Source organism: Mya arenaria, chromosome 11, assembly GCF_026914265.1.
Source record: "Mya arenaria isolate MELC-2E11 chromosome 11, ASM2691426v1".
NCBI lineage: Eukaryota > Metazoa > Mollusca > Bivalvia > Myida > Myidae > Mya > Mya arenaria.
This window is the reverse complement of record NC_069132.1, coordinates 59,144,941-59,169,276: the sequence shown is the minus strand read 5'-3', so window position 1 is coordinate 59,169,276 and position 24,336 is coordinate 59,144,941. Positions and strand designations below refer to the sequence as shown.

The window sequence follows — 24,336 nt, the reverse complement described above, 5'->3', positions numbered from 1 at the left end:
CACATTGTTGCAGTGTGCCATTCTGTTGCCATAATTATGTTGTATGATGTTCTGTTTGTAATGTTGTGCATAATTGATTTGTTATTATGGTTAAAATGACATATGGGTGATATCATAAATATCTTAATGTCTTTTAGTTCTTATCCCATTTACCTGTTACAATTTCCAATGTACTGCACTTTTGCATAATGCTACTGTGATAGTCTAAGTTGTTGACATAATTGTATATTTGTTGTGATAAAGAGGTTTTATTTAGGGCTACCCCAGTAAAACATATAAAACTGGGGGGGGGGGGGGGGGCAATTATTTAAAAAGTGTATGGGTGCGTGTTTGTTTTGCTAATTTGAATCCCAAATTTGCTTCTGTAGGAGGGTGGTGTATTTAATAAGGGTGCCCCCATCCATGGGGTATATACTATCAATAAATAGCCCTTAAATTGCTCGTAAAAAAATATGTGATATTTTTATGTTGTTATGTTTATGTCATAATTTAAAGCCGAATTTTTCCTGCACCTGATTAGAATAGGAACTTGGGTAAAAACTAGGTATTTATGTAAAACCTCAAAGCTGCACTCTCACAGATTGAATCATTTGACAATTAATTTCATTTTCTGTTTTGGAACAAGCAAATTTATGCGAAAATGCAAGGAAACCAATGCTATAAGACGGCTGATAAAGAAATCAGATCGCAGATTTTTGTAATTAAGTTTAAAAAATATGTTTAAATTAATGCATTCTCCTTTAACTGTAAGTAACGCTTTTAGCCATAAAACAGGATTTATGAAACCAAGCTGATTGTTTGTCATCATTGTTACATTACTGGAATACAGATATAAGCAAACAAATTGTTCATTTAAATACCAAAACAAAAATAAAGAAGTAAAATACGGTAAATCTGTGAGAGTGCAGCTTTAAGAAAATGAAGAAATATTCTCCCAATTTCATACATTTAAACGCTTTAAGGTTATTTGAATGAACACATCTCTGATAAGTATGAAAATTGATCCTATTTGTTAAATAATTAGCAAATTATCTCAAATCTTAGGTTTGCAAAATTGCATGGTGGAATAAAAAATATGGCTTTAATGCGTTGTTTTAAAACGCCGTCTTGTTGTATGTTTACAAATGTGTTAACATTGCGGATATGCCAGCATTAAAAAGGGACTTTGGAAAACGAATGATTTGTTTTGGCATTTCTTTGTTCTTTGTTCCATTTTGACAATTCATATCAATTGCATAAATAACATATATGACTTGAATAACAGTTAATTGTAATACTTGTACAAAATGATCACTCTGTTAATCAGGGCAACATGTTCAGTCCATTTCCAACCAATAACTTCCAGGTAAAGGTCACAATACTGTATATTTGTTGTTTACTTTTACATCACTTAGTAAGTGCACACATTCATTTGTATTATACTTTGCATCATGTATTAACACAAAGCGATCACAAACTATTTAAATTAAAGGAAATGGAACAAACAAACTACGTTCAATTTCATACAAAAGTGTTCACAACTCGTCGTCGCAGTTCTTGCACCTGCAAGCATGGTTGTCCCATCCGGGCCTCCATAGCATCTTGGCCTGGGTCCACTACTTGGGCATCGTCCAGTGTCAGACCCCAATCCAAACACATATTGTGCAACCTGGCACATGCCATAAAAATTGCACACGACTTTTCGGGACTGTAACTCAACACACCGCCAGTTTTGTGGAGACATCTGTAAATTGTAAATATAATGGTGATGTTACGGATCGTAACAAGAAACAGTGTCGATTAAAATGCATTAGTAGATGGGCGAGTAAACATGAAGAGTGTTCAATTCTAAAATAAGGTTCAACTATAAAGTCTGTGTTCGATGGGGAATATGGTGGAAGGATTGAGATAACCCACCGAAACCTTCCTTTCAGGATTCCAAAACTCTGCTCGATAACCATCCTTCCCTTGCTCTGCGCGTTGTTATATCTTGCTTCAGCAGGCGTTACGGGATTAGCAAGCGGAGTTAGCAGGCTGGTAGTGAGTGGATAACCGCTATCAGCCAGCAGCATCCCTGGCCTCTCACTCTCCATGTGTTCCTGTGTTAGATAATGGACAAGAAGTGGTTTTAAAAATCAGTATGTCTTGCATTTCTAAGCAGAAAATAACGTGTGTCACGTAAACTGTCAAAATATGTGCACCTAAAAGTTTGAGGTTGGTTAATATTTAAAGGATAAACAAGTACAGTAGTCGAAAGAAAAGTTCTTAGTTTTGATGCATGGACCTATCATGATTCTAATTGTTTTTCCAAGGGTTTCCAAATAGATAAACAAATGCCAGCAGAACTCTTGTATATAATACATGGCTTACGTATTCAGTCATATAGCCATTACCTTCAACAACGAGGTGTTCATGACGGAAGAATCATGCTGCGACCCTGGCCACTTGGCGACAATGTCGATGAACCTAATATATAATAGGAAAAGGGCTAAAACGATCTCAAAATGTAATGATTAAATATTAAGGTCGACAATTACAGAATGCCGATAGATGATCTCATTACCTAGATATATAGGTAATAATCAAATAAAACGATTTACCTTCTGTCGTGGCTACATGTAGCCATCACATTTATAGCATGGAATCCTTTCCGGCATATGTAGGCTTCGCCACTGTCTTTCGAAGCAATGATAGGGACGAGTGTTCCGTCGACTGCACCTATATTAAAATACATCAAGTAAATAACAGATTGGTGTGCACCTTTCATCAGAGAATTACCTTTTCCCGTCGGACCATTTTTCAATTTCAATTCAAATTATTGAAATAAGTTCCTGTTTCATTTAAATATAAATGAGTACGAAATACTACTATTAAAAATACGAACTTTCAACCCATCAGTTAGTATGAATGAAGTCATATAGTCATTACTTATACGTATTGCCTACCTACGATATTGGCAATTTTGCATCTTTTGTAGAAGCCAAGTTTTGCTTCTGCCAATTCTTGTTGTGTTCTTGGAAATCTGGCAAAAGAAAGTGTTTCATTACTACTGCGTTAAACTCAAAACCTGTGATGTTTAAGGTCCATCCACACTGCATTGTGCATTTTACTAGTATGATGGCATATATATATATATAACGCGCTTCGTAATTTAAGGTATACGACAAGGGACAAAAACAAAAATAGACGAAGAAAGGTGGGGGGGGGGTATTGCACACAAATAACACAATGATTGAGTTATATCATTTAAGTACCTTACCTTATATTGTCAATATTTCGATTTACAGCGTCTACAAACTTATGCAACACCCTTGACGCTGTTTGCTTCGATATGCCGTGCAGGTCGGCTACCTCTGATAATAAATTTCCTTTAGACAGAACTCTAAGCCCAACCAGCACCTGTTACATAAATTAAGTAGTTTGCATTTTTACAGAAATATTAAATTTTAAAAAGAGCTTTTCGTAGCAATACATATTTACGTTCAACCCCTTTTTTCACTAACTTGTTTAGTACGTCTGCTTTATATGAAATGTATTTTTCCAATACCTTATTAAAAAAGACTATAGTGTATGATTACTGAAATAGGCTATCGATGATTCTCAATACATGACGTCATTGTTATTGACCTCATTTTATCTGGAACTTTATGGCTGTAAATATTTACATGTTTGAAGGATTTACGGTGCATTTCATTTTTTTGTGGCGAGCCCTGCTGATGTTTGCTGGACTCTACTTCTTACTATTACTATATTTCACAATTATCGGATAACATGGACAATGAAGGTATGTGGTTTTTGCAAAGGTTTATTTAAAATGCTGTGTCATTCTCATTTCGTTTTGATGTCTTCATTAAACTTGTTTTATTGCTCATATACATACAGTACAGTACATGCTACCTGTATCTTTATATTGCTCTACTTTGATACATCATTTATAATACTTATATCAAAGCATTGAGTTAATTCAAGCACTCAATGAAATTTTGAATAAATTATATAGATATAACTGACGGTCTTTTTTTTAAGAGTACCAGTACAGTTTTACCTTCGTCATAGACGATACCGATTGTGACCTGTTTGTAGGAGGTGAAAGGTCATTTCTTAGGTTATCTTCCAAATAAATAATGGCGATTCGTGAGAGTCTATATCGGTCCACAACCTCCACATCTGACAGATGATCTAAGGATGAAATGCGATCCTTAAAGGTGCGTTGTTTTCTTCTTCTTTGGTCGAAAACAAACAACGCCGCCATATTTACGAAATTTACGAGAGCGTTTCACCTGTCGTAACTTTAACGCACCAGTTAAGATAATCGTAAGTTTACGAATCTTAGTAAGACGCGGTTACGATCGAAAATTTGACGTACGACAAACTTACGATAATATTTGCGCGTACGATCGTTGATAATACGCCCCCATTAAATATAAAACAATACTTGAACCATGATAGAAATCATTGGCGGACGAAAGTAAAACGGTTCTATCTCCTTCCTTATCTTATGTCAGTTACAATATTTTACCTTAAAGCACTCCAACTGGTCACTAACACTCGTCATTGATTGGTAAAGTTCGATGGCAATGTTTATACCAGAGAGTGTATACACTGTAACAGTTTGTGACAACTTGGAAATTAACGTTTGATACACGTTTATATAAACTGTCATACACAGCCCCATTATATAGATTAATTACCCAGACGTCTTAAATTAAACTTTAATCTTCAAATCCGAAAGAAATTACTGCATTCATTCTGAAGCAGGCACGCGTGTATTGCAAGGTTTTGAAAGTTTCGGGGACTGAGCTTGTGAAAGTTTATAAATACAATATCATAATTGTATTGTTTATATAATGTAAATTATCAAATTCACACAAACAACTGTAGAGTGTACTTGTTATACTCTTATGTTTTGTTCCGTTCTGTTCCGGTGATATGACTATGCTGCTGCTTCTGCTGTTGCTACTGCTACTATTCGTACTGCTTTTGATGATAATTGATTCCTGGAAACCTAACAACCTACTTCTTAGAGATATTCCACATTGTTTTATATATCATGTGTTACTAATCCTAACTGACGTATCAAACACCCTTAAATAAGATAGAGAGAGGGTAAAAATAGGGACCATTTTGAGAAAATATGAAAGCACGTATAATTGGGGAGTCGTACTTGTTTGACAGCGTATTCAGTACTACGATAGCAATATTTGAGCTTTAACCTTATGAACACGGGTGTCACCCCAGGGGCAATATCAGTCTTGGTACGTTGGGCGGGGCATAGTTTAGTTCAAACCCGGCAGGAGCCAACCTAATTCCGTATCTTGCACCATTGTATAGCAATATCACACGGGTCAACCGTTTAATGTCCCTCCCGGAAGACGTGGGGCAGGTATCGAACATGCGACCTCTGTGTTGCCAGGTTACCTCGTCGTCAAGGATCAACTATAATTGGTAACAAACCAACGCCCTAGGAAATGAGGGGTGATATTTTAACAGAACAGAAGTTTATTTCGACTTATGCAACAAAGCATCTCGTCAAACAAATATATACAATTAAAGAAAATGTTCATGCGATATTTTAACGCTACACCACCTAATGTGCGATCGGTCTAGTTGTGTTCGCCCCTACACCCCAGAGGTAAAGAGTACGAGCACCACCAGTGAAATTGGAGGCGATACTTTAACACTACATCACCTAATGTGAGATCGGTCTAGTCATGTACGCCCCCTCACCCTAGAGGCCGTTGGTACGAGCACCACCAGTGGAATTAGGAGGTGAAACATTAATATCACACCACCTAATGTGAGGTCGTTCTAGTGGTTTCCGCCCCCTCACCCTAGAGGTCATTGGAACGAGCCCTATCAGTGAAAAAGGAGGCGATACTTTAATACAACACCACCTAATGTGAGATCGGTTTAATGGTGTTCGGTCCCTCACCCTAGAGGTCATTGGCTCGAGCAACACAGGGGGAGGGGACGTTCTCTGGGCCTCTGACAAGGTCATCAGTCTTGGTTTTTACCATTAGAGCGGATTATATAATGATTCACTTAAGCGTAGAGAAGTCTTTAAAAGTAAGCTTAATAAATGAATTTAAAATAGACCACCAATATTATAATGACCAACCCTTGAAAAGTGACACTTTTATTTACACTGTATCCGGCGGTAATTTGTTTACTTTTCAATCAAATTGAAGATGTGTCTTCGGTATATGACGGATAGGCAGGCATCTTATATCTCGAAATGTTGGCAATTATTAAATAAAATGATATAAGCGATATGATTAGAATGTCGATGCAATGTCATAAGCGGTTTTCGAGGGTTTACAGTAATGATTTTCAATTGTTTTATTATGAAAACTATAAGAAATGTGTCTGTTTAAAGATTGTCGTTCATGTTTTTTGTCTATAAAACAATGATTACAGTTTGATTGCAGTTTATTGTCAAGTAGTGACGTTGTATCTGCCAGCATTGACAGTTCTAATATATTTGGTTTCATTTTGAGGTTCAGAGGGGCGCATCCGACACCCCCACTCTCTAATAAAATTAAGTAAACTTTTAAAGTCTATGAAAGATAGATGCTTATAATATAATGTTATAAATAGTCAAACATTTTTTTTAGGAAATGGGCGTCTGGGCGGTCGGTATCCCAAAACCCCATCAAAGCGCACATCTAGTCTCAAATCCTGGAACCCTCATTGTATTATGTTACTCGACGTAAACTGGTTTAAGATTTGACTTAACAAGGGGCCCTTGCCTTAGAAGAAAACAAGACACCCCTCCCCAACCCCCTTTAGAACCCTAGAAAAATAGTAAGCCTAAAACCTATTACGGGTTAGCTTCTTCGAGAAAATGTTGTTCATATAGTTATCTATAATGGCACATTCTATTCTGTTCTGATCAGTAATATATTTCAACGTGCAATTTCAGGGTCGGCTCCCGCCGTACAAGCCCCTGACTCCATTATGTGACATCCAAATACTATTTCACAGTGTATTAGGCCTTATAAAATGATAAAAGAGATTCCATACGCAACTGGATACTTCTTTGTTTAGCCTGCGCTACCTGAAGTACTGGGTTTACATCCTTTTGAAAATCAAGTACAATATACGTTATTTAAGACATTAAGATACATGCGAGTGAATGGAACAATCAATTAAAACTTAGACCAAGGACTTCGACAAACAATTTGTTATACATGCCAACGGCAAATCAAACAAAGAAATTTGAAGAGCAAGATTGGGTGGGGATATCTTATCACACACCGCCACTACCCCGGGGACCTATCAAAAGCCCCCTCAATGATGACAACCCCCCTGATAGCAAACCGCCCCTCCCCCGGGGACTTATCAAAAGCCCCCTCAATGGCGACAAACCCCCTAAGAGCACACCGCCCCTCCCCCGGGGACCTATCAAAATCCCCCTCAATGGCGACAATCCCCGTAAGAGCACTCCGCCCTTCCCCCGGGGACCTATCAAAAGCCCCCTCAATGGCGACAATCCCCCTAAGAGCACACCGCCCCTCCCCCGGGGACCTATCAAAAGCCCCCTCAATGACGACAATCCCCGTAAGAGCACTCCGCCCTTCCCCCGGGGACCTATCAAAAGCCCCCTCAATGGCGACAATCCCCCTGATAGCACACCGCCCTTCCCCCGGGGACCTATCAAAAGCCCCCTCAATGGCGACAATCCCCTGCGAAACGATAGACATTTCAAGCCAAACATTTACCTTAACTTATTTTGACTCCCACACACCCATAGAAACATCCAAAGAAGATTTAATTGCGTAAAACATTAAACCCCATTTATCCTTATAATCAATAACGGTGACCGAAATATTGTTGAACAGCATACAAGAAATTAAGGAAATAAACCACTAAAGCTCGAAATGGGGTGGGGATACCTAACGATACCCTCCCCGTCCCCACATACACCCCCTCCCCCTCTCTATCTCTCTCGATGACGACTATCCCCTGCGGCTCGGCACAACTCTCAAACCAAATCCCAAACCTATCAAGAATACACTGACCGCACTTGAGATTGCCAGAAAACTATTTGATAATCGTTTGGGGACGGTAAGGGAACATTCAAGTGGAATTAAGGAATAGTTTGATATGGGAACAATTTATAGGTCAATTACATATTTTGTACAAAATTAGCTCTCACTGTCTCGACTGGCCACCGGTTTCTATGGCTCGGTACGAAATGCGGGTTTGATCTTTAAAGGACCCTTGAACACAGAACTAATTATTGTGTCTTTGAGAATGAAAACTCGAAATCGCTTTTTATGTTTCTTCTTTATTTTAGGACAAATATAATTTCTTCTGTTTGTGTGAGTGTTTTGTCTAGGGCTATTTCCGTACAGTATATTACTGCCGGTTACTCCATCTAAAAATCTACTTCTGAATAGAATAAATATACTATGAAGTACGGCAGCAATTAAATAACAACTTACACATTTTAAATGTGGCAAAATGTTTGTTGCTTAAAGGTAGCCACACGGAGGAGATAATGTAATATGCAGGGAACCCGTGTGCAATTCCATAACTTGTATTCAGAATTAGCCCCTTGGTTCTTTATCAAGTCCGGTGTTGTATGCGTCCGTCCCTCACTCAAGAGGTAGCGGGTTTGATCATGACCAGCGGTACTCTCTCATGGCATGTTAAACACCAGGAACGGTTTCTACCCAGGAAACGAACCCGAGGGATGTTTATATGAGAGTTCAGCTGTACTCACAATTGAGTTTACATAAACTAAACTATGGTGCCTAGAACACACCAGCATGTGAAACACTGGTATGATCATCCCATTCTTAGACGTGGAGCTGCTCATCCATGTGTGTTATATGTTTTTCGTCGTCCATGTGTGTTACATGTATTTCGTTGTACACTTTTCTCCTTTATGCTTATTTTCCCCTTTAGTTTTAATGTCAAGCATATTTACGGAAGCTACCAGAATAGTTGATCGTATCCTTTAATGACGCTGTCGTGGCTTGGACCCGCGACTGCCTTCATACAATGACGTCACTCTACCGCCGAGCTACAAGTTTAACTGTTCACGTCTTTAAATGATGCTGCCGGGGTTTCGACGTTACTCTATAGTCGAGATACGTTTCAGAAATCCTATGATTAAACATTTGTGCTACATATTTCTTTTATATGACTAAATGTGACTTTAATATTGCATTGGATGCTTTTTATGAAAGAGTGAATTCTACAACTGATTCAGCTTTTCCCAAGTCTAACGTGTTTCGCACAATACCAAAATGACCCAGGCCCAGACACGTCTATTATCTAAGATAAGAACACACTCATCTATTTTAAGGTATTTCCAATATTTTGAGAATAAGAAGATCTTGTATTGATAAATTATGGCCGTACATATATTACACTCAATAGTTAAGCCCGTCTCTTATCAAGCTCTTAACGTGTTTTAGTGCTTTTACGAATTTTGATAAATGAGGGCTTCTTAAAGGAGAGAATTTGATTTCGAGAGGCTTACAGATTAATTCTGAAATGATGCGCTTTTCTGAGCGTTTTTAAGTAGGGAGACAATTATGCAGGTTTTAGATTTTCTTTATTTCAGAAAAACACAATAAGTTTATTTCCGAAAATCTCGTTTGCTAACAAATCTTATATAAACAACAAAAGAAGTGCTTCATTTAAAGTTAACATTTTTCGTGCAGAAACTAAACGTTCATTTTAATTCTTAATTATAATTAGCTAATAATTGACATTTTTTTGCTATCATTTTCAGCATTAAAGACGATTCGCTTTAGTGTAAGAGAATGATTTTAGATAGAGGCACTAGGTTTAAGGCCTAGCACAGCAAACACACAACGTCAAGACATGAGCGATAACACTGATAGAGGCACTAGGTTTAAGGCCTAGCACAGCAAACACACAACGTCAAGACATGAGCGATAACACTGATAGAGGCACTAGGTTTAAGGCCTAGCACAGCAAACACACAACGTCAAGACATGAGCGATAACACTGATAGAGGCACTAGGTTTAAGGCCTAGCACAGCAAACACACAACGTCAAGACATGAGCGATAACACTGATAGAGGCACTAGGTTTAAGGCCTAGCACAGCAAACACACAACGTCAAGACATGAGCGATAACACTGATAGAGGCACTAGGTTTAAGGCCTAGCACAGCAAACACACAACGTCAAGACATGAGCGATAACACCGATAGAGGCACTAGGTTTAAGGCCTAGCACATCAAACACACAACGCCAAGACATGAGCGATAACACTGTTAGAGGCACTAGGTTTAAGGCCTAGCACATCAAACACACAACGTCAAGACATGAGCGATAACACTGATAGAGGCACTAGGTTTAAGGCCTGCACATCAAACACACAACGTCAAGACATGAGCGATAACACTGTTAGAGGCACTAGGTTTAAGGCCTGCACATCAAACACACAACGTCAAGACATGAGCGATAACACTGATAGAGGCACTAGGTTTAAGGCCTAGCACAGCAAACATACAACGTCAAGACATGAGCGATAACACTGATAGAGGCACTAGGTTTAAGGCCTAGCACAGCAAACACACAACGTCAAGACATGAGCGATAACACTGATAGAGGCACTAGGTTTAAGGCCTAGCACAGCAAACATACAACGTTAAGACATGAGCGATAACACTGATAGAGGCACTAGGTTTAAGGCCTAGCACATCGAACACACAACGTCAAGACATGAGCGATAACACTGATAGAGGCACTAGGTTTAAGGCCTAGCACATCAAACACACAATGTCAAGACATGAGCGACAACACTGTTAGAGGCACTAGGTTTAAGGCCTAGCACAGCAAACACACAACGTCAAGACATGAGCGATAACACTGATAGAGGCACTAGATTTACGGCCTTGCACATCAAACACACAGCGTCAAGACATCAGCGATAACACTGTTAGAGGCACTAGGTTTAAAGCCTAGCACATCAAACACACAATGTCAGAAAACAGAACAGACAGTATGCTAAACATTATTGGGATGGGAGATAAATTAGTTAATTGGTACACAACCCCAAACTTTTTAAGAACTAAGTCGCTAACTTGTCCCTACACTCTTATAAAAGGGGTACCCAAAACCAACGGAGATGAACAACAAAACGAATCATCGCCATATATATGTGGAAAATCTAACAACATTTTTAGCAAAGCAAAACAATGCGTTTCCAACGATTCAAAACAAGACACAAATAGAAGACAATTCAAAAAACAAATTATCCAACGTAATGAAACATTATTTTTATTATCGCGTAAACTTACGGACAAATTCTAGGCAAAGGGCTTGGTTTCTGTCATAGAATTAAATCGCATGATAAAGTTAAACATGCGAAAGAAGTAATTTCGATATAAACGGCGTCTACAATATAATGAATATTTAGCTTATTTATATCAAAATGATGAACAGAACAGTGCAGAACAGAATTTTATTAGACGTATACCATCAAAGTACATAGTCAAATGATATCAAACACATTTACAAATACGAATGCAACAATTCACATAATTCAAAACCGATGTAGGTTCAATACAAATAGAAATAAATAGGTTGTCATGAGCAAATGCAAAATAATGCATTCATACATAATGTGGGGATAAACATATTTTACTAATTATCATAAGTAAGGGAAATTCTATGTTTTACAAATTCTTTAATATATGTTGACAGTTTAAATATTGTATTTTTATTTTCAGATTTTAACAATTCTACAAACTTATACATGCTTGGTCTAATGTAAAAATATTTCTTAATGTACTTTCTTCTCATATCAATATAACAAGGACAAATTAATAAAAAGTGATATTCATCTTCATGTGACTGTAACACTCTTAAGAATAACGACAACATCAAATTTCCATTCTTTAAACAGATGTCATCAACATTTACACCACCTAGCGGAAGAGATGTATATCCTGATTTCTACATAAAAGCTATCACGAATGCAATTCTGCATTCTGTGAAACCTTTTCGCCCGAAATTTTGAAAATGCAAATGCAATCGCTTAATCAAATACCATCGTTGTAATAGACATGGACAAAAACAAAGAAGAGGTCAAGCGTCAATTGAACAACGATACGTATGATATAAAGGTTGACGAATATCAACATGATAATACGAAAAAGAACATAAAAGATTATGAAGGGGAGATAAAACGACACACTGCCGATATCAATGGACAATTAGACATTTTCCCATCCACTATTCGGACTCTAAAATTCTATATATTACCGAAGACACACAAACCTCCTGATGACGATCCCCCGCTTTGATTCCCGGGTCGACCCATAGTATCTGCATTCAATTCCAGCACAGACAATATATTCAAGTATAAAGACTTTGTTTTAAATCCTTTTATGCAGAGTTTACCATCACATATTGAGGACCCTACACATTGTATAAACAAAAGTAAGAATATCAAATTGGAAAAAGATTCTTATCTAGTTGCTCTTGATGTTTTGTCATTGTACACGAATATTCCGCATAAAGTCGGTATTGAAGCATGTTCATTTTTTCTAGAGAAAGATACTGGAAATCGGAATATTAGTGCGAATAATATCACCAAATTGTTAAAAGTTGTACTTCAAACCAAGTGTTTCGACTTTGACAATGGAAGAATTTTGCTAACTTTTGGTATAGCTATGGGCAGTCCTATGGCTCCATAATATGCCTCCCTATTTATGGGTAAGTAAGATTTTTTAAGTTCAGTAACTTTGAAACCAGATTACCAGATACCAGTTTGATTAAGATTTATGAATGATATATTTATGATTTGGAATGGATCACTAGAGGAATCTGATTGTTTTATAAATGCTTTAAACAAGGCCCATCCACGTAAAAAGTTTGCACATTTTATGTCAAAACAATCTGAATAATTTTAGATGTAACGATATCTAAAGGCGATTACGGTGAAATTATAACATATATATTCTGTAAGCCAGATGATATGTATTTATACTCTATTTACCCTATGTCATGTACACGTGGCATTCCGTATAGCCAGGCTTAACGCTACATACGTATTATCTCAAATGATAATATGTTTAAGTTATTTCGAAGAAATTCATTACCCTAAAGATGTCATAGCTGATGGTTTGATGCTAGAAATATGCCACAGGATGACGCGTTATGCTGTAAAAAAACAAATGCTAAATCAGTCATGCCATTTGCAATACCAAATATAAGTGATATTATAGATAAGTATTGGGACCTTTTGATATTTTCTGATAAATAAAATATCAGATCTCTCTTTTTTTGGCTTATAGACGCCCTAGACATATGTAGGACTGTCTAATAAATAGTACTCTAAACACTCAAACGTGTTCAAGACGTTAAGATGTTAACATTTTGACTCTTTCAATGCTAGTTCACATTTTCATAGTAGCGTCACAGGTTTAACCTATGATTGACACTTTGATTCTTATTGTACATCTAGCAATGTAATGTATCTTATGTTATGTCAAAAATGTAATATTCAATATGTTGGACACAATAATCAATATGCGTCACGCGGAATGAATTCACATAGATTTGATATCAAAAATTGTTCAATCAACCCCGTCAAATGTTCCTATCATGCTGCTCATTGTCAGATTTTTATTTTCTATCCATAGATGTTGTTAATAACAATCAAGACCGCCTATTTAACATTCCGTTAACTTAAAACGATCTTGCCCAACGGTATAAATAATAACTTTTATATGATACTTCACATAACTACATGTTTGCCTATTACAATGCTACTTGAAATAGGCTATTGCATCACTTATTATTAATCAACTATTACCACATTGACGAGATACGGGGAGTATCGCGGTACCAATACCAGACAACTGAATACAACATATGCCAAACCTCGCTCAATATCGACTCAACTCGGCCAATATAGGAATTAAGAAATGGACAATTTGCATTGGCTGTTTAAACTCGCCTAATATAAGAAATATGCTGGGAATTATTTTAAAAGGAAGCCATTTTGTCTTCCGTTTTCTGACTGTTTTGAAAATTATGTGCTTCGTATAAACCTATTTGAAATACTTGAACCTAGTAAATACTTGAACCACGTTGTACGGTTTTATATCACAGTTGTATTTTACACGTTGGTGGATTTTACGACAAAATGTGGACGATGAAAGTGTATATATATTACTAATGAAGGCGTTATGCTAAAAGGTTTAAGATAGTAAACTTTACGTGTTTGTGTGGTTTTATTTTATACATATTCAAGGAAATAATGTTAACTTAACAACTAAAACAAGAGCGTGAAGAGTGTGTAAATATATTTCAATATGTATCCATAATAATTAGGGTATGTTTGTTTTCTCTTAGATATATAGCTTTAAAAGCATACATTGTTAATTTTCTATTTTCGTTGATTTTTCAAGAGATATATATCGATTCAATTTATTTTTTTCTTTTATCAGTGTAGAGCTTACATTTAAAATCAAAATGATTCTTATCTTCGAGCACATAACACAAAATATATTTTCATTACTGTACATGTAAGAACTAAATACTTATGACATCTACCTGTCTCTACCTATAATTTGTGTGCAGATTATGTTATTCACGATAAGGCGATTCTGTATTTTGCAATATTAACGTCACTTCAGTAAACTGGATCTTAAACCTTGACACACATATGCTCCAGCCCTACTAGACTCTGCTAATTTTGGGCTCCAGATTTGTATAAAAATATCTTTTACTCTCTGCTTAAAGGCATATAAATATAGAGCATTTTTTCCAACACCATGGTTCAACCATATATCATTAAATACAGCTTTGTAATGAGCCTCATACAATATATACCCACGATTTACATTTCGTGTGTCTGTCTAATTCTACACACATTATATCAAACATGATTCCAACATATTTGATAGTTTGCTTATTACTTTTTTCAGCAGGTATCTAATAACATGTACAGCATGTTAACGTAATAATGAAGTTCTACCTAGCTCACTATTTTGATCACGGGAATGACGAGTAAATGAACCCAGACAAAATTGCGACGAATTATAGTATAAACATGATATTAAGACACAATGATATAAATCCGAGTTTACCTACCATTCATTTTGTTTAGCTTCGTTTAGAATATTTTATGGCCATATGGTATATAAACAAAATGCGTATTTATTTAAGATGATAGCTTATCGTGACACTCAACCTGATATCAAACCACGTGACTGAACTGGGACAATCTGAATTGAAACATAAATATGAAAAACAGAGGATTGTGAAACGCGGATTTATTCAGTGCACAAGTAAGTTTGTTAAACATTATTTATTTATGTCAATAGTGATGATGACCATTCGCATTTTCTAAACAGTGGTTACTTTTTAAATGAACTTTTAAACACGAGATTATAAAGGGGTCGGATACTCCTTGAATACATAATGAAAACGAAAGTAGTTAGAGGAAAATGTTACTCACAATTATCTCCTTAAAACATTCTCTTAATATATGACTGTAATACACAATGCTGTTATACACAACGGCCCATTAAAAGCTATATAAGTTTTGCAACCAGTTTGTTTTATTAATGCCTTGACTTAGAGGCAATGATTTATTTCTGATATGCGAGATAGCAATGAGAGATACTCGCGGCTACTTACGATTAAACAGGGGGCGGATACGCCAAAGTGGGTTACACACATGGATGCATGCACATACATTATAGCTACATTAAATTGAAGTATATTATTTGTTTGTCTCATCGGCCTATATAGCATACATTTCCATGAACCTAGATACATTGTTATGGACCAATATAGCCCAAAACAAAATTTATATGCACTTATATGGCGTGCAGGTTTATGTACCTATATAGCCTATACATCGATTCCCAACATGTCCAAGGCGATCCATAGCATACATGGCGATGCATCTATTATCTGACATGTACATTGGCCTATATGTCCTGTATATCGATTCCCTTCATGTCCAAGGCGACCCAAAGCATACATGGCGATGCATCTATTAATCTGACATGTACATTGGCCAATATGGACCATTTATCGATTTCCATCATGTCCAAGGCGATCCATAGCATACATGGCGATGTACCTATTAATCTGACATGTACATTGGCCAATATGGACTATTTATCGATTTCCATCATGTCCAAGGCGATCCATAGCATACATGGCGATGTATCTATTAATCTGACATGTACATTGGCCAATATGGACCATTTATCGATTTCCATCATGTCCAAGGCGATCCATAGCATACATGGCGATGTACCTATTAATCTGACATGTACATTGGCCAATATGGACTATTTATCGATTTCCATCATGTCCAAGGCGATCCATAGCATACATGGCGATGCATCTATTATCTGACATGTACATTGGCCTATATGTCCTGTATATCGATTCCCTTCATGTCCAAGGCGATCCATAGCATACATGGCGATGTACCTATTAATCTGACATGTACATTGGCCAATATGGACCATTTATCGATTTCCATCATGTCCAAGGCGATCCATAGCATACATGGCGATGTACCTATTAATCTGACATGTACATTGGCCAATATGGACCATTTATCGATTTCCATCATGTCCAAGGCGACCCAAAGCATACATGGCGATGTACCTATTAATCTGACATGTACATTGGCCAATATGGACCATTTATCGATTTCCATCATGTCCAAGGCGATCCATAGCATACATGGCGATGTACCTATTAATCTGACATGTACATTGGCCAATATGGACCATTTATCGATTTCCATCATGTCCAAGGCGATCCATAGCATACATGGCGATGTACCTATTAATCTGACATGTACATTGGCCAATATGGACTATTTATCGATTTCCATCATGTCCAAGGCGATCCATAGCATACATGGCGATGTACCTATTAATCTGACATGTACATTGGCCTATATGTCCTGTATATCGATTCCCTTCATGTCCAAGGCGATCCATAGCATACATGGTGATGTATCTATCAGTCTGACATGTACATTGGCCTATATGTCCTGTATATCGATTCCCTTCATGTCCAAGGCGATCCATAGCATACATGGCGATGTACCTATTATCTGACATGTACATTGGCCTATATGTCCTGTATATCGATTCCCTTCATGTCCAAGGCGATCCATAGCATACATGGTGATGTATCTATCAGTCTGACATGTACATTGGCCTATATGTCCTGTATATTGATTCCCTTCATGTCCAAGGTGATCCATAGCATACATGGCGATGTACCTATTATCTGACATGTACATTGGCCTATATGTCCTGTATATCGATTCCCTTCATGTCCAAGGCGATCCATAGCATACATGGCGATGCATCTATTATCTGACATGTACATTGGCCTATATGTCCTGTATATCGATTCCCTTCATGTCCAAGGCGATCCATAGCATACATGGCGATGTACCTATTAATCTGACATGTACATTGGCCAATATGGACCATTTATCGATTTCCATCATGTCCAAGGCGATCCATAGCATACATGGCGATGTACCTATTAATCTGACATGTTCATTGGCCAATATGGACTATGTATCGATTTCCATCATGTCCAAGGCGATCCATAGCATACATGGCGATGTATCTATTAATCTGACATGTACATTGGCCAATATGGACTATTTATCGATTTCCATCATGTCCAAGGCGATCCATAGCATACATGGCGATGTACCTATTAATCTGACATGTACATTGGCCAATATGGACTATTTATCGATTCCCATCATGTCCAAGGCGATCCATAGCATACATGGCGATGTACCTATTAATCTGACATGTACATCGGCCTATATGTCCTGTATATCGATTCCCTTCATGTCCAAGGCGATCCATAGCATACATTGTGATGTATCTATCAGTCTGACATGTACATTGGCCTATATGGACTGTATATCGATACCCTACATATCCAAGGTGATCCATAGCATACCTGGTGATGAACCTATTTATCTGACATGTACAGTGGCCTATATGGACTGTATATCGATACCCTACATATCCAAGGTGATCCATAGCATACATGGTGATGAACCTATTTATCTGACATGTACAGTGGCCTATATGGACTGTATATCGATACCCTACATATCCAAGGTGATTCATAGCATACATGGTGATGAACCTATTTATCTGACATGTACAGTGGTCTATATGGACTGTATATCGATACCCTACATATCCAAGGTGATCCATAGCATACATGGTGATGAACCTATTTATCTGACATGTACAGTGGTCTATATGGACTGTATATCGATTCCCTACATATCCAAGGCGATCCATAGCATACATGGTGATGAACCTTTTTATCTGACATGTACAGTGGCCTATATGGACTGTATATCGATTCCCTACATATCCAAGGCGATCCATAGCATACATGGTGATGAACCCATTTATCTGACATGTACAGTGGCCTATATGGACTGTATATCGATTCCCTACATATCCAAGGCGATCCATAGCATACATGGTGATGAACCTATTTATCTGATATGTGCATTGACATTTATATGTAGCTTCTCCTTGGTTTGGTATATATTCCTTAAACTGAAAGTAGTGTATTTAATTTTACTAAAAAAATGAACCGAAAGGGGCGTTTAGCCTTAAATTAAGACAAGATTACTTTTGAAAGCAAACCAAACACAAAATTAGAGGCACGCAAAGTCGCAAGACATGAAACATTTGTAAAACAAATCACATGAATTCCGTTAAGTGTATTTTAGGGTAATCGTATAGACACTGTCGATGAAAGCTTAGGGCAAGTGTTAAGATACGCATCTTAGGACTGACCTTGTGTGCGATATTTTCAATGTATCTTTATTCCGCCTGATAACAAACCGCATGACTGAACTATCGTACTTAGAATATGCTCAATTATAAACAATGCTTTCCAAATTTCGGATATACTCATTGCAAAGTTAGTTTAGTACATTTAACGTAAGCCTGGCAAAACTGTTTTTGAATATTCGCATTTTATTCAAAATATTTGGAAATGTTTAATATACTTTCAACATAAGTGACAAAAAAGGGGGTTGATACATTAAAATAAGGAGAAGAGTGAATTATTTAAATACATCAGTGATCTGGTAAAACAGGACCAAAAATATTTGTTCATCCAAGTTTACTAATTACATAAATCCATTCCCCGCAAAATCAAATATTCATGAAGTGTTCTCATTCGTGATAAGGTAATGGTGACGATTGATTAAAGACATTTGATATTAAGATGAGTCTTGGCTACTTGGGAATAGAAGCTGATCCATTAACGCGGGTTACATGTATGATAGACAAAAAATGGGTGAAGATTAAGAATATTTTGAATTGCAAATGTATTTCAGAAGTTTAAACGGGTTTATTTTGCGAAAAGATTCGCTATTAATAGCCTTTGAATAAGTAAATAGTAAAATATAGCATATTTAATGTATGTCAAAATAGTATTAAAAATATCAAGAGGCAATATATCCTCCAAATAGCATTAACATTTTACTCAACAATTAAATCAACATTCTTTTACGTGCTGGCATGTTGATAGTTTATTACTTCTATTCACTGAAATATATTCGTTTATATTTCGAACCTCCGTTTGTTAGATTGACTTAATATGACCTTATTGATTTCAATGTCCTTTATAGATGACACTTGTGAGATTTAAAGTGTATCCACAAAAGAAAAGAATATATAACTTTATCGTTTATCAAAAAGCAAAAAGTAAATTTGTACTAAATGATTGAATTATTTGAATAACAAGCAAACACTCACAGCAATGTTATCTATAAGACACTTGGTCATAAAATGGAACACTCATATGACAAGGTTTTAACCTCAAGCTATACACTACATGATAACAATGTGGTATAAAAGCCGTCGCATTAAAGTACTTTTATACTCGAAATTGCCTTTACTAGTTTAACGTGATATTTGCAGTTTGATATTTATATGATGTTTTTCAAAAACAAATCGGAAAAGGTGATCTTGATACTGACCCGACAGTTGATTTAAGAAATGCTTAAGGTGTAACGCTTAAAAAATGATAAGAATGTTTCCGATTCCATTTTCATTGCCTGATTGACTCTGGCTGTCCATCCGTATAAAATCATGTATTCATTCATAAGCTTTATTAGTCAGCACTATTGCATAAGTTTCATCCTCATAGACACTGGAGCTTCATTGTTCTCCGACTATCAGAGGTTTTATATAGATGCTCCAACTACTGAAATCAAACGAACCAACCCATCAACATTAACATCAAAATGATAGGGCTAAACATCGGCACGGCATAGGCAGAGCTGCAAACTAATGGCAACGAGTTTGGTACTATATCACTTGAAGTATTCAGTTAGTTGTGTACACACAATTTAATAGCTACAAGTTGCAAGGTAAGAGCTCTGTCGGCTCTTTTCCGCTCTGATTTAAGAATTAACCCCATTATATTAGAAATTAAATTCGTTTTTCAAACTTCTTCCCCAACAAACCTGAGATTTGTAAGAAATACATCAAATCTAATTAACACATAACTATGAAACAAAATCATATACACCTGTATTTCAAGCCGTTCTTCAGATCTGGTGACATTTGTAAAAACAGCAAAATGCCTACTGTCACATTCATTGTCAAAACGAAATATAATCATAGGGGATAAAGCGCATATAATCTTATCTGAAAGTGTAAGGGATATTTAACGCCCTTATATTTGGTCTATAAATACCAAATAACCGAGTTTCCTATAATCACATCTCCCAGTTTAAGTGATATTTACGGCCTTGAATTGGGTCTATGATAACCCTCAATGAATCAAGACGCCTATAATCCCATCTCCCAGTTTAAGTGATATTTACGGCCCTTATATTGGGTTTATAATTACCCTCAATGAACCGAGACGCATATAATCCCATCTCCCAGTTTAAGTGATATTTACGTCCCTTATATTGGGTTTATAATTACCCTCAATGAACCGAGACGCATATAATCCCATCTCCCAGTTTAAGTGATATTTACGGCCCTTATATTGGGTCTATAATTACCCTCAATGAACCGAGACGCATATAATCCCATCTCCCAGTTTAAGTGATATTTACGGCCCTTATATTGGGTCTATAATTACCCTCAATGAACCGAGACGCATATAATCACATCTCCCAGTTTAAGTGATATTTACGTCCCTTATATTGGGTTTATAATTACCCTCAATGAACCGAGACGCATATAATCCCATCTCCCAGTTTAAGTGATATTTACGGCCCTTATATTGGGTTTATAATTACCCTCAATGAACCGAGACGCATATAATCCCATCTCCCAGTTTAAGTGATATTTACGGCCCTTATATTGGGTCTATAATTACCCTTAATGAACCGAGACGCATATAATCACATCTCCCAGTTAAAGTGATATTAACGGCCCTTATATTGGGTCTATGAATACCCTTAATAAACCGAGACGCATATAATCACATCTCCCAGTTAAAGTGATATTAACGGCTCTTATATTGGGTCTATGAATACCCTTAATGAACCGAGACGCATATAATCCCATCTCCCAGTTTAAGTGATATTTACGGCCCTTATATTGGGTCTATAATTACCCTTATTGAACCGAGACGCATATAATCACATCTCCCAGTTAAAGTGATATTAACGGCCCTTATATTGGGTCTATGAATACCCTTAATGAACCGAGACGCATATAATCACATCTCCCAGTTAAAGTGATATTAACGGCCCTTATATTGGGTCTATGAATACCCTCAATAAACCGAGACCCTCGCTAAACCGAGACGCATATAATCACATCTCCCAGTTTAAGAGATATTTACGGCCCTTATATTGAGTCTATGAATACCCTCACTTAACCGAGACGCGTAACTTTAGGTGTACCTCATACAAGCGGAATAAATGTTTTTCTTGAAAAAAAATGGAATTCCACAAAAAGAGCTGATGTAAATGGTTCATATATTGCATCGTGAAGTTGCTATCTGTTTATGAACTCCAATGTGTATCGACGTGTACATGGACTTCAATGTGTATCGAAGTGTACATGTACTTTACCGTGTATCGTAGTGTACATGAACTTCAACATGTATCAACGTGTACATGTGCTTCAACGTGAGTCCGTGTACATGAACTTAAATATGCAGCTACGAGAACATGAACTTCAAAGTGTTTCGACGTGTACATCGACCTTAACGTGTAGCTACGTGTACATGAACTTCAGCGTTTATCGACGTGTTAATGGAATTAAACGTGTAGCAACGTTGTATATGGACTTGAACGTGTATCGTTGCGTACATGAACATTAACGAGTGTCGACGTGTAATTGAACTTTATGTACATGGACTTCACTTATGTCTACATGAACATGAATTTACCGTTTAACCAAGTGTACATGAACTTAAACTTGTAGGTATATGTACATGAACTTTAACGTTTAGCGACGTATACATGGACTTAAACTTCTTGGACTCAAACATCCTTCAGCTTGTAGCTATATGAACAAGTTCGTCAACGTTAACTGCTTGTAAATAAATGTTCTTCAACGTGTATTTACGTGTACGTGTAATTCAATATGTATCTGCGTTAATTTGACCTTCAATGTGCAGGCTTTTGTTTTTGAACTTTAGCGCTAAGCTACATTTACATGAACTTTAACGTTAAGCTACGTGTACATGAACTTTAACGTTAAGCTACGTGTACATGAACTTTAAAGTTATGCTACGTGTACATGAACTTCAACGTTAAGCAACGTGTACATGACATTTAACGTTATGTTATGTGTACATGAACTTCAACGTTAAGCTATGTGTATATGAACTTTAACGTTATGCTACGTGTACATGAACTTTAAAGTTATGCTACGTGTACATGAACTTCAACGTTAAGCTATGTGTATATGAACTTTAACGTTAAGCTTCGTGTACATGAACTTTAAAGTTATGCTACGTGTACATGAACTTCAACGTTAAGCAACGTGTACATGACATTTAACGTTATGTTATGTGTACATGAACTTCAACGTTAAGCTATGTGTATATGAACTTCAACGTTAAGCTACCTTTGCATGTACTTTAACGTTAAGTTCTGTGGATATGAACTTCAACGTTAAGCTACGTGTGTATGAAATTTAACGTTAAGCTATGTGCATATTAACTTTAACATTAAGCTACGTGTGCATGTACTTTAACGTAAAGCTATGTGTATATGGACTTCAATGTTAAGCTACGTGTGCATGAACTTTAACGTTCAGCTACATGTGCATGAAATTTAACGTTAAGCTACGTGTACATGAACTTTAATGTTAAGCTATGTGTATATGAATTTTAATGTTAAGCTATGTTTATATGAACTTTAACGTTAAGCTATGTGTACATGAACTTTGACGTTTAGCAACGTGTGCATGAATTTCAACGTTTATCTACGTATGCATGAACTTCAACGTTTAACTATATTCGCATGCATTTCAACGTTTATCTACGTGTACATCTTCTTCAACGTTAAGTTACGTGTGCATGTCCTTTAACGTTTAGCTGCGTGTGCATGTACTTCAACGTTAAGTTACGTGTGCATGTACTTCAACGTTTAGCTGCGTGTGCATGTACTTCAACGTTAAGTTACGTGTGCATGTACTTCAATGGTAAGCTTCTTGTATATGTACCGGAACATTAAGATACGTATGCATGTACCTCAACGTTTAGCTACGTGTACATGAACTTCAACGTTAAGCTACGTGTGCATGAGCTTCAATGTAAGAAAAAGTGTGTATGCACCTCAACGTTTGGCTACGCGTGCATGTACTTCAACGTTAACATACGTGTTCATGTACCTCAACTTTTATCTACGTGTAAATGTTCTTCAACGTTTAGCTGCGTTTGCATGTGCTTCAACATTAAGCTACATGTAAATGTACTTTAACATTTTGAAACAAAATGCCTTAAATTTCACTTCCCTCCTGCTTTGTGCAACAAAATGCAGTTAGTTCCTATTTCTGTATCAAATATGCATTTATCTCTCCTCCTACTTTCGTGTCCAACAACTTGTAGTTGTCTCCCCTCCTTCCATATTCAACTAAAAGAATGCACTAACTGTATCAGAATAACCTGCATGTTTAAGTGTACATGTGTAAATATATCCTTGTTTCATACGAATCTTTCGTCACGTTAAATATCCTGACAGTATTGTTAAAGCGCATGACGACAGTCTTTTAAAAATGTTATTATAATTACGATTGTGTCACTAGTTTTAAAGACGTGGTTAAATAATTGAATTTACGAGAGTAAAATAGAAGGTATGAAAACTTTAGAGATTTCAAAGACATGATACCAAAGG

The 24,336-nt window shown here is 36.7% G+C and overlaps 2 protein-coding genes and 1 long non-coding RNA gene across 3 annotated transcripts in view; 1 reads left to right on the top strand and 2 right to left on the bottom strand.

Annotated features, from left to right (window-relative positions):
- Window positions 1-1,500: 1,500 nt before the first annotated feature.
- On the bottom strand, window positions 1,501-2,605 carry LOC128208655 (putative nuclease HARBI1). The gene is made up of 4 exons (XM_052912204.1): window positions 2,580-2,605; window positions 2,373-2,445; window positions 1,897-2,078; window positions 1,501-1,723 (listed from the first exon to the last, which is right to left on the bottom strand). Exons 1-4 carry the CDS (start codon window positions 2,603-2,605, stop codon window positions 1,501-1,503), a joined length of 504 nt encoding a protein of 167 aa, XP_052768164.1.
- A 67-nt stretch (window positions 2,606-2,672) lies between these two features.
- On the bottom strand, window positions 2,673-3,274 carry LOC128207606 (uncharacterized). Its single transcript, XR_008256734.1, has 3 exons — window positions 3,239-3,274; window positions 2,925-3,001; window positions 2,673-2,697 (listed from the first exon to the last, which is right to left on the bottom strand). It is a non-coding gene; the product is annotated as an uncharacterized LOC128207606 (long non-coding RNA).
- Window positions 3,275-15,171: 11,897 nt separating this feature from the next.
- Window positions 15,172-24,336, top strand: part of LOC128208654 (uncharacterized) — a 49,198-nt gene continuing 40,033 nt past the window's right edge. Inside the window, exon 1 of the mRNA XM_052912202.1 lies at window positions 15,172-15,268. The gene's annotated coding sequence lies outside the window, so the exon portion shown is untranslated. The remainder of the gene's footprint in view (window positions 15,269-24,336) is intronic.